At 43.8% G+C, this 16,860-nt stretch overlaps 1 protein-coding gene across 2 annotated transcripts in view; it reads right to left on the bottom strand.

Annotated features, from left to right (window-relative positions):
• Positions 1–14,181, bottom strand: part of XYLT1 (xylosyltransferase 1) — a 192,780-nt gene extending 178,599 nt beyond the window's left edge. Inside the window, exon 1 of one of the 2 annotated variants that reach the window (XM_061366907.1) lies at positions 13,611–14,181. In XM_061366907.1, coding sequence (XP_061222891.1) covers positions 13,611–13,880 — 270 coding nt within the window. In that variant the 5' untranslated portion in view covers positions 13,881–14,181. The remainder of the gene's footprint in view (positions 1–13,610) is intronic. The other variant, XM_061366917.1, reaches the window with a different exon arrangement.
• Positions 14,182–16,860: the final 2,679 nt, after the last annotated feature.

The raw sequence follows: 16,860 nt of genomic DNA, 5'->3' as shown, positions 1-16,860 counted from the left end.
GAAAAAGGCAGAACAAACTACACTGCAGCCACACTGGTGTACCATGGGCAACCCCTGCCCAGGGCTCTGCCAGGCTCCATGACTTAACTTTGTGCCCTTGCAGCAGGTGGCAAATGTCCAGCTGCATGGCCAAGGGCAGGAGCGTGCTGTGTTCTGGTCCTCTCTTTGCAGGAGCTTCTGGCTCTGGAAGTCAAAGAAGGAGCAGCCACCATCTGCCACACCTCGGGCACATGTGGCCTCCCTGCCCGGGCCCTGCAGCCCAGCTCTCCCCTTCCTGCCTTCCTCCTGCCCTCTCACCTCAGCCCTCGCTCACCCACCTGGTTGCCTCCAGGCTGCTCCAGCCCTTGTCACCACACGCATCCCTTTATATACCGGTCCTGGTGTATGGGCTATCAACCCCTGGACACCACAAACATTCAATCTCGTTTGACAACACCACAACAACATTTGATCCTCTGGGAAACCACAAACATTCTATCCTCTGGGACTCTGCCACTACCAACATTCTATATGCCTGCATGGTATTCCCCATGGGTCACTTGTCCAGTTATGAATGCCCTTTAAACCCTCAACTTCTCTGGCTGTCTGTTCTATCAAAGACAGCCCCCCCCCCCCAAAAAAAAAAATGGAAATATGACAAAGATGTTTGGCAAACGTTGCCATTCAGTGCAGCTTCAGTATGCGTGTTTGTAGTCTGCCAGGAAGAGCTACACACACACCAGGCCCACTATCCAGTGACTTAGTCCTTCTGATTGACTAACAGGAAGCAGAGACAGCCAGCTTCATATTCTCCTCCATGAGGAGGCCACATAAGCAGTGTCTTCTAAAGCTGGGAGTTAAATCTACATCCAGATCCTGCCACACAGCCTCAGACACAACATCTTTCTTCCAGACCCTGAGATTTTATTTTATTTTTCAAACTCAGACTCATTGAGTCATTTAAGTTGGAAAAGACCCTTAAGATCGAGTCCAACCACTAAAAACACTGCTAAACAACAGTTAAAGCTGACGCACTGTATAAGCTGATCAGAATACAACAGAGTCCTTCAATATAAATGTTTGCAGTTTAACCTAACACTGGCAGATCCCCAGGCACACCACCATGTACAAGTGAATTGGTTATCTCCTTAAGCAGGACTCAATACATTTAAATTCTAACACAGGTCATCCATTTGAATACAAAGCAGACATCTTAAACCCATTCAGAAACCCCACTCACTCCTTTCAAACTGGCCCAAAAGTCCACAAGTAAACACATACTGAAGCACATGACTTCTTAAAAGCCGAGTGCCAGAGGTAAAGCATAGTACATCACAGATGATTTAACAGACCTTCCATCAGCATAGTCTTTCCTTGCATCAAACATAATGCAAAAGCCAGCATGGAGTCCTCCTGCATGAGCACATTTAGTAATTCAGCATGGGATGAAATCATTAACATTGCACAACCTTTATATATGTGACTTTAGAAAATCCTGAATTGTACGTTTATCACCCTAAAACCACTAAAAATGGACAGTGATTGTTAAATAATTCCACCACTGCCAACAGAAACATGCAGAAATTCAGTTGCACCAGGATGCATGCCTCTGTTTGCATAAGAATTGCAAAAATCGAGCCCTGAGTACACTTTACCCTAGTAAACAAGGAGGGGGAAAACCCAAACCCCACCAAACCACTAACTGTCAACTAAAGAGATAATTCAAACACCTACAGCATCTCCACATCGCTACAAAACTATCATCCTAACCATAGCAACAGATTTAAACATTTGAGGATCCGTTTTGCTCTCTGCAGGCAGCATAAAACAGGTGAATGCTGCAGAAGTGTTTAAGTAAACCGGAAACAGTCTTTCAAACTGGACAGCTACAATTTAGGAGGAAAACAGGTTACCAATGACAGTGAGCACAGAACAAAATCATACCAAGTTATTCAAAGGAAAACCAGTGTTGCATAATGGAGTTACTATTTACCAATTTGTCTATTAGAGACCTGACATTCTCTCCAATTCCGTTAATATATTAAGCAACTAATTAAGCATGCCGTAACTCCAAGGGACTTCAAAGTAGAGCTTATTCTCTGCAGGACTGAATTGTTCAAGAAGGAAGAATGTAATACACAAGACCATGTTAAAACTAACAACAAAATACAAACATTTACTAATAAGCAAAACAAACAACACCTTGCTCATTAACTACCAAAGGCTTCAAAGCCCTGAGGAGGTTTGTTTAGGTGGCAGACTTCAGATCAAAACCTGGCTAGGGCTGGATCTAAACTGGAACACAACCCAGAGGTTCAATCCAGGCCAGAATAAAATTCAAGGGCTCCCTTTCACTTGCCCCTTCCAAGCAACACACATTCCACAAACAGAAAGCATCTAGAACATAGTATGTGACTTGAACACTCATTACAAAATTAGTGACACTTCAAAAGCAACAAAATGCTCCTACAGTTGCTGAAATGTCCGTACTGCCCAAATACAGTCCTTGAAGAACATTTTGACCTGTAAGACCCTTGTTTTCCTCCACAATTACATTCATTCATAGGTCCTTGACATGAGAATTACTGTGAACGTACATCAGTGCAACTAGAAAGTTAAAATCCCCTGAAAGACATAAACTACAGAATGAAATACCCTATAGATAACATCCTGACAGCATGAGACCGTTGCTCAGTCTGACACACTTGTGATGGTACTAAAACAGACAAAAAACAAACTAAGTAACTGTGTCCAACCTGTCAAAAAATCAAGTAAAGCATGTTTTACTTATATATTTGGCTGTATAAAGGCAAAAAGAAACCTCACCTTATAGCCTAACTTTCACATAATATACATTTGGGTTGATTTCTACTGTGTGAAATGTGTACATAAACCCATGGATCCCACGACAACTGCAGAACTGAAGACCTGGGCTATGCGAACCTGCCCAAAACACCAAATAAATCTTGTTCTTTCTCTGCATCAACTCCCTCTCAAAATGAGCACACATTATGAAATTCACTTCTAGAAAATGCCTATGCTCTCAAAGCATGATAAATGCATTTAGGTTTATCCAATTTTTAAACTGGTAATGCTTCCATAGGTCCCACAGAGTTTTACAGCTGACCTCTAACTTTCTGCTGTTTCCCATACAGAAACTTGTCTTGCAATTTAAAACCTGAACTCTCCTGCCCATTTCATGAGGCATTTTGCTGAAGCCCAAAGCAAGGGGAGCAGCCATCCCCAAACTCATACTCCAGGAACGCGCTGCAGTTTTGTACAAACGGGCAGGCAATAACCACTGCTGTTTGCTTTTCTTAGATATCCAGTGGTGAGAAAAATCAGCTTCAAAAGAAACCAAACAGAAAATGCCGTATTTTATAACTGGGCCTTGGGGGTGAGCAGGGGAAATCACTGTTCAGTCTGGAAAATGAGGATGTTTGAGACCATCTTTGTCTCATAAATAGTCATTAAGCACTTGCAGTCACTTAGCACAGGAGGTAGTGCAGTGGCAGCCCAGCTACTGTAAAAGTTTAATACCGAATTAGATTAGAAATGCTCAAGAATGTGTCATCATAGGTAGAGTGCTACCTGCTAATGGAAACTTTGTTTTGGTTTCAATATTAACAGGGCCTGACCTGGGCTTTTCAGAGCAAGATGACATAATCTTGCTAAGAAGGCACAGACACAACAAACATCGTTAACTACAGAAAGCCAGCCAGCTATGAGATTTTTACACCACTTTATCACTATACTGCTGTAAAATATTATCACCTATTTTGATCATATCTCTGTTGTTAGAAACAAGACCACAGGGATGATGATCAGCCTGTAAGGCAGAATGCACAGGAATCTCCAGCTCTCTCCTATGAGCTGCCACACAGCACACGGGTACTGCCATTACTGGCACATGATGTGCCAGAAATACAGACACAAACATCCTCATCTGTATGCACAGAGCTAAAAGAGCAGGATTCAGATGGTTTTACAAGAATATTCATAATCCTCCTCCCGCCGCCCCCTACTCAGCAGCTCAGTCAGAGCCAACTACAGTTATAATTATCACCATAATTATTATTTTAATAAGAACCAGTGACTTATCAAAATATTGCACTGAAGACTTGCACATCTTTTCTTCTAAGACTGCCAAAAAGCTAGTTCATTGCTGAGGTACTGCTCCATGTATGCTGCTAGCAGACAGCACCTCCAAGTTGCTATTTATGCAATTGAGTGACTAAATTCAATTCAAGTGAATGCCAAAGCATAAGCAATTTGAGGCACAGTAGCTATGCAAAGTATTATTATTCGCCTGGTGTATACACACTAACAGCTTTGTTTACTACACTTACTCTTCTTCTGCTTGTTTGCTTGGGTTTTACATACTTCAGGCCAAGTTGCTGAACTTCGATGCCTTAAGGTAGCCACCTGAAACTGTATTTATATATTTAAACATCTGTGTCAGGCACACATACAATGTTTTAAGTGCATAAGCAAGCCTGTAGGCATCCAAGTCAATATAATTAGGTGCCTAAATTTATCTCCAGCTACACAAACGTGTATCTCTGCAGGCAACAAGTTGCTATTTTTCATGAGGGTATTTTTTTTCTACCAGGTACTATTAGCTTGACAACAGATTATTTTTCTTCACATGCTGGTTCAAGATGTCCCCAGTCCCCTCTGGTAACACTCCGTTTCTACACAGAAGTCCAATTTAGATATTCATAACCAGTAGATGTCCCTCCTTTAGCCAGGTACAGCTCCAGGTACATTGCCTGATTGAGGAAAACATCTTCAGTTACTCTGATAACTGATGCCCCTGGCAGTTGTGAGGCTCATCTTCAAGACTGACCAGTTGTCCTCCTGCCAAGTTTACAGAACAACCCATGACAAGGACCCTAGTCACTGCTATGACTCGTGGCTGTATATTTCTGAAGAACCCCCAAAGTTTGCCATGGAAATGTAATTTTTCCGGTTTGTCTGTTCATCTCCCACAAAAGGGTCAATGGGATGAATATAGTTTCAGGGAATTTGCTTCATTTTAGTCGATACATACATGACTTCTATCACTTTTTCTCCCAAAAGATGATGTTTAAACTGAACCATATATGCTCCTGAATCAAAAAGTTCAATTATAAAGAACAAAGCTAACTACAAACAGGCTGAGTTTCAAGAACAAAAGACCACTGAAATTCAGAGAGCGTGGAATCCAAAATTCACCATTAAGAAGGCAGCGAATAGCACCAACTCAAAGAAAAATGCTCAGACTCCACCAACGTAACTGTAAGAGTACATCTGAAGGACAAGAAAAAGCTGCAGTACAAAGTAAAAATGAGTGTCCATGACTCATTCAACCAAATCCAAGTTAAAGTTTGCAGTGCCGTTCAGCTTTGTAAAATTGTTTTAAACAAGCATCCCACTTACTCTCTAATAATAGAACAGCAACAGAACAGTAGCTTGAAAACAAAATATGTGGGAAGCATTCAAGATCTGACCTCAGAGTCAACCACACACTAGTGTGAAATCTTTTTAGCTAACTTTCTCTATTAAATTGATTCTCATTTATTGTGAACTTTCATTTTATTACAACAAAAAAAAATTAAAAAAAAGAACAAAAAGAAAAAAAAAGAGAAGCCAATTATAGACATGCTATAAATAGTTCATCCCTTGAAGGAATCCTCTAATCATCTCTAAAAATAAGAAGTCACATGACTTAAGTGTCCTGCACTGACCCTTTTGGTACTTCACATAAAAGTCTGAACTCAGCAAGGTTACACCACATAGAAGCTTAAGCAACATTACAAGTTGCTCAATTTTTATATCCACACAATTCAAAAGCCTAGTCTCTTCACTTCTAGCTCCTACTCAAACTCATTAAAGCATTCAGTCTTGAATCTGATGCAAAGCCTGGGAGTAACTCCATCAGAAACACAGGCTTCGAGACCACTTTCTGCTTCCAAGTGAAGCCTGGAAATCTTTACCTGCCTGAAAACAGCTGGGTAGCCAATTTATAATACTAGCCTCTTCTTGATTTCTTTCTTTATCCATCCATGCTAATCAGTCCTTTGACTTATCCTACCCTTAGGTCGTACAGTGCCAATCACATATGAATTCTGATCTGCGAGTAGAAATCAACTGAAGAAGAGTTTGTGGAAGTCCTGTGCTAAACGGATCCCTGCTGGTAATACTGCAAGCTAACACTTGTGACTCTGTTAAGCACTAGGAGCTATTCTTGCTATTCACCCTGTAAGTTCTTCAAGGCAGGGACCTTTCCTCACATGTGTCTGTAAAGCTTCTAGTGCCCAGATGGTGCCATACAAATGAATAATAATTATATTTCCATGTAGACCATTATTGTGCATAATGTAAATTACTTTCACTGATCCAAGAGGAAATCATTTTCTCATTTTGAAATGAAAAGAGAGAGTAAAAATAATGATTACTTGTTTGATGCTATTATTATAACAATAATTGCATTTGTGGGTCCAGAATCCTCAGCTGGTCTGTATTGACTTTAATGGAGCTATGCCAATGCCTGGCAGCTGACAAGCTGGTCCCAGTCTTCGCTGAAGATCTCAAACTATTTCACAAAGACTGATTACTTCAAACCCACACCACTTCCCTGAAAGATGGGAAGTTAATTAAGCACACCTTGAGGACTGGGTAGGAGAAACCACAGACCCGGTATGTGAAGGAATGGATTCCTACCACAGCAGGGCCATTATCTGAGCATCACTGCCTTGGCCCCCTTCCCTCAGTGAGGCAGAGGAGGCTTTTGCAGAGATTCAGACCTCAAAGGAGCTGAATTGCCTTCTGAAGGCACTCATCTCTCTCTATTCAGGCCTTAGACTGCCTGAATTTAGCACCCCACTGTTTGTGAGATTCAGCCCCAGCTTAAGTGCTCCAAAGGGGACAGCCATAATCATCAGCTCCAAACCTAAAAGGGACAAAATAAAGCTGGAACCTGCCAGGACTTGGCTCCTCCAGAGAAAGAAAAAAACACCAAGAAAACACAATTATCAGACTAAAGAGGACTAGTCTGGACAGCCAATAAGTGATAACCCCAAAACTACATTTTGCTTTCAGCAATGTGGCTCTAAACACTTTGCTACAGACATCAAGAGGTTACTGATGGGAGAAGGCGACCAGGACTCTGCTTTTCCCTGCTCCCACAGAGCACTCTCCTTGTTCAGCATGTACTCTGTGGCACAGCATCAAAGGCCTACCATTACTTAAAAAAAAAAAAAAAATAAATAAAAAAATAGAGGGACTGAGGCTCCCAAGTCTAGAAATCAGATTCAAAACTTTGGAAGTGCTACTCCTCAAACTGCACCAATCCAAGTAGTTACACATGCCAGCACTAATGCATCCTGCAAGTATTGGTACAGGGATGCTCCTGCATCTGCCCCATTAGAAGAAAAGATACAGGACATTGTATCCCATCTGAAGAGCTCCAGTGATGTGCCAGACATAATTTTAACACTGTAAAGAAAAATCAGGAAGTATCTGATTAAAATTAATCCTTGAGGTTACATAATTTGGCTGTTTCTACAAATTAAGTTCACTTCATGCTTTTATTGTACTCCTGCCTCTTGATTGTGCACTAATAAGCTGCTGTATCACATATCATGGACTTTCAATGCCGAAGGGAAAAAATATTTAGAAAACTATTTCTCAATACAGCTGAGACATGTGGCAGGTAATGAGGGCCTTTTTCACCAGAAAATACTTGCTTTGCAGTGGCTGACAAGAAGTAAATGGGATTTGTATGCCTCCTGTACAACAGCTGGTCTTCCCTTGCTAAAAAAAAAAAAAAATAAAAAAAAAAAATAAGAAAAAGCTTCTCTTTCAAAGGGAATATCTGAAAAATCCCATCATACATTAAAGAATAAAAACCCAACACAACAAAAACACATCAGTGGCCTGAAAAAGACTTCCGATGGCATAACCAATTAACACAGATCCATTTCATGTAATACTTTCCCACATCCCCACAGAGAAGATGGTTAACGAGGTAACTGCTGCAGGAGTCCATCAATCTAATCTGGTTCTAATACTCTTCTTAAATAATGCATACATTAGTTCCCTGCTAGTGAAAAGCTTTGTTTGTTTTATTAACATGCACCCTGTTAAGTGTTAAGACTTCGTAAAAATCGTTATGCAGCTTCTAGTTGCAGATGTATTGTCTCCCACCTTTCCCATTACAAAATGATTAGTTGTCTCCATTCTCCTTTTCAACTGTTATTGAAGCTGTACTGCAGCATGATTAAGCTCCTGTTAACCAGCAAAACTGTACTTAATGGTCAAGTCAGTATTATGAACCCATTCTCTAGGAAATCTATCATTTTTGGAGATGTACTACCGTAATGCCATTAATTTTATTCATGACTTAAGGTACCTTAACTAAGCTGATTCACTGAGACCAGCAGGTGTACTAACACAAATGAGGACCCGGTTTCCACAGCTTGATTCACAGTGGACTGAAGCTTAAGACATAAATGATTAGGTCACATTGAGCTCCCCTGCACCTTTCAGGTCTGTAAATGTTTCTGAAAACTTTTTTCCCCTTATCTCTTCTGTTCAGAGATGAGACAACTGAGGCCACATGTTTAAATCAACAAGCTACTTCAAGGGGAAGATGTTTAAACAGGTACCATCTGCTTGTGTCATCATACATGGAACCTCTACCTTCACCGATTTAAGCAAAAAAGATAAATTAGGGATAAAACATTTTTTTCCTGAAACCTCTGGTTTTCTGGATTTTAACAGATTATTTTTACGTTTAAGTGCAACTTTGTAAAATGACACCCAGAAACTGTAGTGAATCTTCCAGTGGTAGCCCAACTTCTTGCCCAAAGCACAGACTGCTTCGATATCAACCTTGCTACCACCCCAGTGCAAATGTATGCTTTAATGTAGGCACTGTACTGAAACTCTTGTTAAATACCTCCCACACAGATAATATACACTGATGCTCGCAAAGGGTAGGTCCCAGATATGTGTAGGTCCAGGTTGTGTGTTTCTGGCAAAACAGCACTGGGAATTTCCCTGCAGATCTAAACATTTGGGGGCAAATACTCTTCAAAAGAAAACACTCTTGTTTCCAAACCTGAAAACACACAAGGGTTCTACTTGATACACAAGGTGACTTCTGCACTGTTTTTACTTTGGGGAAGCATTTGGAAAAGGCAACAGAAAATATCTGATGGACGGACTTCAGAAAAACTGTTTTTTTTTCTGCTGTACAATTCGGGGTTACAGAGTTGCTGATACTTTTCCTCCAGTTACAACTCATCAGTTTTTATAACTGTTACTACTGAGTAGAGTAGCAGCTGGATGCCCTTCCTGGCTTCAGTAACCAACGGGTATTACAAAGCTCAAGCACAGATGGTAATAACTTTTGGCTTCTTGTTCTTTGACCTGGTGGAGCTCAGCATGTATCTCCAAGAGGTGAGGAACAAGGATAAGAAGAGAGGACAACAAGGAACAAGGAAGAATAAATACAGGCTGCTTGAGCACTTTCAGCTGATGAACCCATGGAGGAGCAGTGGATCCAGTCTCACTCTCCACATATGCAAGAGAAGAAGTATCACATTTCCCACCCCAGAAATGAAAATTAAGAGGTGAGGCACTATTGATCTGCAGGACTGTCCTTCCTTGATTAACTTTTGACTGGAGTTAAAACAGGTAATCATTACTGTTCCCACACACACGACTCTCTCTTTTCATTTTACAGTTTTGAACATTTTGAGCTATTGATAGTTATGTTTGGTTGACAGCTGCATGCTGCAAGAAACTTGCCATTTGTTTACAATGAATACACAAAATTTTAGACTACAGAAATGCTTTGATCCCACACCAGCAGGCAAAAGCTGTATTTCACTCAGCTGACACAGTAACAACGCACTGGCATTTTTGCTTTATAGTAAACCAGGCAGCAATGAAAACCTAAGGCAAGAAGGAGCATTACATACTCACAGACATTGCCTTCAATGCCTAATTCCAAGGCAGAAGCCACAGCTGGGTAACAAAAGCACATCACTGCAACACACAACTGCCTCCGTGCAACACTGGCTGTAATCTAAGACCACGGCAGATGCTCTGCTGTCACATCGCCCTCATCACCAGCCATCTGAAGCAGGGATTTGCATTCCTTCTTCCTACCTTTTGGGCTCCCAACACACAACACCCACCAACAAGTCCCTTCCACCATCGCTAGCAGGCTGCATTAAAACAGCCTGAGATTAAGCAGCATGCTTATGGTATTCTTGCAAAAAGCTTTTTTATACTTATCAAAGATAAAGACCCTTACATAAAAAACAACCTATTCTCAGACAGTAGCTTAATTCTTCCTTGCTTTTGATGCTTGAGTTTTGCTGAATGAATAAAGCTTGTGCAAAGGGTGCTGAACAGCTACAAAAATGGTTGCAAGCACCCATGGAAATCACTGCTAACAATTCACTTCATACTTCTTTAAAGGTATCTATAAGCTGGTTTAATTAAATATGGAACAACTGCAGGAAACTGCTTATGAGTAATGAAAGCTCCAGATGTAGCTGGCCAGCGGATCCAGCCCAGAAGTGTTTTCAGTTGCAAAATAGCTCAATTCAAAATTGTTTCTTCCTGCCAAGTTGGCAATTCATATTCAATTACATGCAGGTACAGTGGCAACATTTTTTGCTATAGTACAATGTCATTTTCCAAATGATATTGCTTATTACACTTATCTGACAGCATTTAATAAAAATCGAAATACCTCTTAAATACCTGTTTCAAAGGATTATGGTTTCTTTTCCCACTGACACGAATTACAAAATCCTCACACTACTTAACTTAGGTCCAGCTCAGTAAAGTCAAATATGCAGCACCATTTCAGTCATATGCATAGGTCAGAGACAAAGAAAAAGTCCTAGACAAAACCACCACAACCTCATCCAGCAACTTTCAGTCATAGGTTTGAGGAGCTCAATCTTTTCCAAAGTCTCCAAAATCCAGTTCACATAACTATTTAGCATAAGGGCTCTTAGAAAGGCAGTTAGCTGGGTGCCCATGTGTTAAAGACTCTTCAACATGAAAAAAGTGATCAAGGACAAGTCACAGACACTTAGTAGCCTTTTGAGAAAATACTCTCAAAGATGTATTAAAACACACCACTCCATTAACAGAGCAAAGACACATTAATATTCTTGTTTGGTTAGAATGCAAGAATATTTGAAAAAATCCTTGGAGAGTCTCTCAGATGCACTTAACCCGAAGACATTTGGATATAATGGGACTGCTGTATTCACACCAGCCAGCTTCTGTTGCAAAACAATCTGACATACACAAACTATGGGAAACTTGGACTGAGAAGGGTAACTTTGCTCTTATATTACATAAATCACATTGTAATGTGGAAACAAAGCAACAGAGGGAAAAAAAATATTCTTTCACTGATTCTGTACTGTGTAGTTGCATTAAATAGCAATCTTCCTCATGAACTGAGCTGAAATCAAAATAGGGCCTGCCCCAGAGACAGCCAACATAGGTAGGATTAGACAAATTTACACATCAGGAGTGCCTGAGAACTTCACCTCCCAATTTAAGCCAGCTGCCAAGTTGTTAAGGCAGAAATCTGCACAAATCCAATTTCCCTCTCACTTCTCCACCAAGCACACGTTTTAATCAATAGACGGATGCTTAAGCGTGGGGTTTTCTCTTCTGACAAAGTAATTTTAAGGCTGGTAACCGCTTCCCCGGTGTGTAGATTAAGCAAAGCCACAAGTACCATAAAGTCACCATAAAGTCATCTTGAAGAAGTATTGCCAAATCACCTCTTGACAAAGCACTTTGTCAAGCATGTTGCCACTTGTGTTGAGCACTGTTTTTTTTTAGTACCAATGTCAGACATTGTAGGACAGCCCCATACGATCCACACTAGTCATTAGGTAACATGGGGAAAACAGGTACACTCAGCGTGTGCTTTAAAACACATTTTCTATTCAGAACCCTAGTGCTCCATCTTTAGGTCTTCGATTGAATCTGTATGCACAAAGGCATGATTCATAACTGCCAGCATCAAAATAATCATATTCTGTGTCTGCATGTCACCAGCACGCAAACAATCAGCTCTCAGCTCTGAACTTGGCGTTTGCTCCAACACACCGGGCGCAAACCAGATGCTGTGCCAGGATATTTGTAAGACAACTGCTAACAGTACTTGCCCTGACACTGCCCTGGAGCCCACAGAAGAGGGTTATTTCCTAGAAAGCCTGGTGAGCTGGGGAAGCAGGATTGGAGTGCCAGATGCAGCCCCCCCTCCCGGCCCCCTGCCTGCTCAGGGACCGGGCACCCACCAACCCTCCATAACCGACAGTGGGGAGACCAAGGAAAAAAGCTGGAGGAGAATGAAAGAGGAAAGAATAAAAGACTAGACAGATAGGAAAAGAGGCAGAGCTGAGTACTGGAGGAAAAAATAGTGGACTCTGAATAGTTACATATATGAACACAGCAAGTGCCAAGATAAGCTTGCATGTAGAGACAAAAACTGAACTCAGTAAGCAGAAACGTTAATTTTCACACCTAGAAAGCACAGCAAGATCTGCGCACACTGGATGGGTATGTACTATCTTTCAGAAAAGTTGTCCCAAATGTCAGTGATGGAGCACTCGTGTGCTCGGGGCAGGGTCCTCTACAGCCTTTCCGTGGCTGAAACACCCACAGTCGTTTGTGAAGGCGAGTCAACTCTGAGCCCCAAGCTCTTGCTTTCTCTTTCAAGATGTAAACAGAAATACAGAACCAGGCAAAAATATGCATGTATACTTTAAGAGGCAACACTTATTTAACGTAATCTTACTGATAAAAGAATTACATGAAAACCAAACGAAGCTTCTCTTCAGCTGAAAAATACCACATGCCGGTAGTACACATAAACGCTCATCTCTGGGGTTTGCGTTAACTGACCAAGAACCTGCTCATTTGCTTTTTCACGTGCCCATGAGAAAATTCAGAAATGCAACTGGCAATAGGGCCAGCTCTGCAACCCCGCTGCGGTTCCAGGCCTGAGTCGATTAAATGAAAACTGGGGAGTGTGCAAAAGGAAATGGTAAGAGATGGGGCGAGGCGGCAGTTTCAGGATCCTTGAGTTTTTAGCGGTTAATAAACTGATTGCATTAGATTTCATTGCCTGTCACCTACTGGGCCTGAGGGAGGTGCAATAAGGAATAGTGCCTGTGCAGTTTCCAGGTGGGAAAAACAAAGTAGCAGTAAAATAAACCCTCAGAAAGGTATCGGGCAGCGAAGTTCAGGGATGCTGGAGCGCCCGCCGCGGGCAGTGCCGGAGGGGCGCCGGGCAGGACGGGATCCCGCCGAGCCATTCCCGGCGCTGCAGCCGCAGCCCCTGGCCGCTGGACGTGCGGCAGGACCCCGGCCGCGGGTGGCAGCCCCCACGGCGGGATCAGACCCGCACAGCGGCACCTGCGCGGCGGCGCGGGCGCCTACACAGAGCGGGGGGACGCGACCCCCGGGCGACCGCGTCTCGCTTCGCCCCAACTTCCCCGCGCCACCCGGGCAGCCCCCTCCGCACAGGCGCGGAGAAATGCCGTGAGACCGGTGCGGAGCCGACCACCCCCCTCAGCGCCCCCGCCCGCTCCTACCATCGCCTTGCCGTACGGGGCGGCGGGTCCGCGGCGCTGCGGGTGCACCCGCTGGTCTCCGCCGTGGTCTCGCTTCTCGCGGCCAGCGGCGCCGCCGCGCTGCTCCTCGCCGGCATCGAGGGAGGTGAAATTCCAGACAAGGAGGGTCTGCAGGAGCAGCACGGTGAGCGCCGCCACCAGCGCCGAGCGGGAGCGCCGCGCCAGCCGCCGGGCGCACGGAGCGGCCACCATCTTCGCTGCTGCTACTGCTGCTCCCGAGAGCCGCCGCATCCGCCGCGGCACGGAGTTTTCAGCCGGGCAGAGCCAGACGTCAGCAGGAGGAGGGAGGAGGTGGGGAAGGAGGGCGGGCAGGCGGAGGAGGTGTGCGCGGCGCGTGGGGATGGGGGAAGCCGGCAGGGAGCCCGGGCTGCGCGGCAGCCCGCGGCCGGGCCAGCCCGGGGCGAGGGGTGGGGTTGGCGGAGGAAGAGGAAGGAGGTGGAGGGTGGGCTGGAGAGGGAGGAGGAGCGGAGCGGGGGCTCCTCTCGCTGCTGCCGGCGGGCGAGCCCCGATCCTGCGTGAGGGGAAGGGTCCGGGGCGGAGCGGGGCGGCTGCGCGCCTCAGGGCGGGCGGGAAGGCGCGGGAGGGGAGGGGGCGGCCAGCGCCGGGGCGCGCGGCGACTGCCATCTTCTGAGGGAACCGCGCGTGAGGCGACGGGCGCGAGGCGGGGGGCGGCACCTGGCGGGCGGGAAAGCCGCCGGCTCGCACCCGGTTCCCGCCTTCCCCCGGCCCCGACTGTGCCCCCGGGAACGCGGGTGCCCGGGCCTTACTCTGTTGTATTTACCTGGTGTTCTAACCGGCTGGGAGCTGACCTGCGGCCGTTTCGGATGGGAGCATTAAAAATGGCCGCAGCAAAAGGGCAGCGAGGCTCGCGCTCCTCCATGAAAGGAAAATCTATGGATAATCACCGAACGTCCACTGTTTACCATCAACGCTGCATATTGCAGATACTCATTCATTTCCCTGCCAGGTAGCAGCTTAGCAACTTTTACTTCTGACCGGCTGTTACTCCAACCCCTCTAAAGCAGACCCAAGCATAACTCGGAGAGGCCTGAGCCCATGTGTCCTGCCTTGGCGGAGCGGTTTGGTTGCCTGAAGCAGTGGTCTGCCTTGACAGACCCTGTTTCTGCCATCTGAACAGCAGCCTCTATGTATACGCTGGCACAAGCCATTTCATGAGCAAAACTGGTCCAAATTCCCCAAGACAGACTTGTTTCCTGAAGCCAAAGGAGCACTGGCAGCATTTGGCCTCACTGGTATGAAAGCGAGAGCAAGGTGCGATCTCCACAGCCCTGTGAGGTTTGAGGGTACCAGGCACAGGTGCAACGTGATGCTAATTAAATGCCCACTGTCTCAAAAGTGTACATAATGGATGGCTCCAATGGCCTTTTTCTCCCATACTAGCATTGGCTTTCTAATCTGAAAGATCTCATTATCTGATGATAGTAATAAAGTAGGGAGTTGGGTTTTTTAATCTGCCTGCATGATGCCTCTTTGTGTAAGCCTAATTCCACTTTACAAAGCAAACACAAAGGTAAAAAACAGTATCTTCTGATAAGAACAGCTGCTTTTCTAAATGATAGCCAAGTAGGATTTGCATAGACCAGGATTTTTTTGCATTGGAAGTGCTTTAGTTTCTGATCTAGAGAACAATGAATGAAGTAGCAAGATTTGGAGGCATCCTTTATTAAGGGAATGTTCCTCATGAGCCAGTGAGGCTACAAATAAAATTTCAGAGGATTTATCTTTTGTGGCAGTGTTACAGGAGATGAAGTATGCTGCAGGTAGTGGCAAGAAGCATTGTGCAAGTATTTAGGTTTATAGAGGAGGCTTGGGAAGTTGACTGGTAATTTTTATTCCAAAACATCAAGTAATGGGGCATTATAAATACACTCCAGTAAATCTGCTGACAAATAGTAAGTGCCTTCCTCTTCAAAAGGAAGTTGTGGTCTTAGCATGTGGTTGTCCCATGTAGTCTTCCCCTGGGCTTTTAGAGGTCAGGAGGTGCTAAAGGAACCAGAAAAAATGGACTTTGAACAAGAGCTCTGAAAAGCCAAAGACCTCAGGGCGTGACTCTGATCCTGCGACCCGCATTGTGAAGTGGGAGACACATACGAATGGACGCCCTAAAACTGGAAAAAGCCCTAAAAGTAACATCCAAGATGGGCAATGTTTCAGCACAGGACAACACTGCTCTCTATAAAAAGAGAACAGCAGTAATTATGATCAAATTGTGATCCATGTTCCTTAGAATTTTTATGACCTATTGAAAAATTTCCTACACATATCCAAGAGGGAATTTTTATACTGGGAAATGTCTGCGTATTTTCCTAATCTGTGTATATAATTACTGTGACTGATAAGGCAGTGAGGAGCAGCAGTGCATAGTTAGTCTCCCGTGTGTCCTACTGAAAGCATGTCTGGAGTGAAGATTTGTATCCAAACCACAATAATTTATAGGCCATAAAAATCTGCGTCTTCAGTGTAAAGTCAGCCCTGTGCATGGGTGGGAGCCTCAGCATGAGACGCTTCTGCAGTGAGAGAAAAAGCAGAGCTGGGAGAGGAGCAGGCTTCCTCTCTGACAACATCCTCCTTTCCTTGTATTTATAGAGATTATGTAAAATCTGGAGAGTGCAGTAGGTATGGTATTCATTTTTAAAACCGTGCTACGACCAATGACTGCAAACTGCTCAAAACGTCCTTCATGTGTTGCTACAGAAAACTGCCCAATAGAAGTAAGAAGGACGATAATTTAACTAATTGATTTTTTTTCTGTGCTGATTCAAACTGGAAAGTAAAAAACAACAAGGTTGAGCTTGAGAATTTGAAGATGGCAAAAAAAATCACAAAAATGAAAACTGAACTGTTCAAATCCTAAGAACAAACTAAAATCAGAAATTACAAAAAAGTTAAAACCATAAAATAAACTTTTCTGACTATCACATTCATGAGTAACGGCAGCTCAAGCGAGATATGTAGCATCAGAAAATATTTAATCTGGTTACACAGAGGACATTTGAGAGAGTTACCACTAAAAATTCCTTATGTTGCCCACATTAAATGAGTCTATTAGTATGTAGCACAAACTATGCAAGAGAAAAAACATATTTGATTGTTAATAGACTGGTAGTATTATTGCACTAAACTGTCAAAGAGATGCTAGGTAACTGGTGTGACATGGCTAATTTGCTCTAAAATCCTAATAGATGATAGG

This window comes from Neopsephotus bourkii, unplaced genomic scaffold (genome assembly GCF_033783945.1).
Source record: "Neopsephotus bourkii isolate Nb327-2 ecotype Australia unplaced genomic scaffold, CSIRO-AGI_Nbou_v1 NB_126, whole genome shotgun sequence".
Taxonomy (NCBI): domain Eukaryota; kingdom Metazoa; phylum Chordata; class Aves; order Psittaciformes; family Psittacidae; genus Neopsephotus; species Neopsephotus bourkii.
Note: the sequence above shows the minus strand (reverse complement) of the source record. Positions and strands in the feature narration are given on the sequence as shown.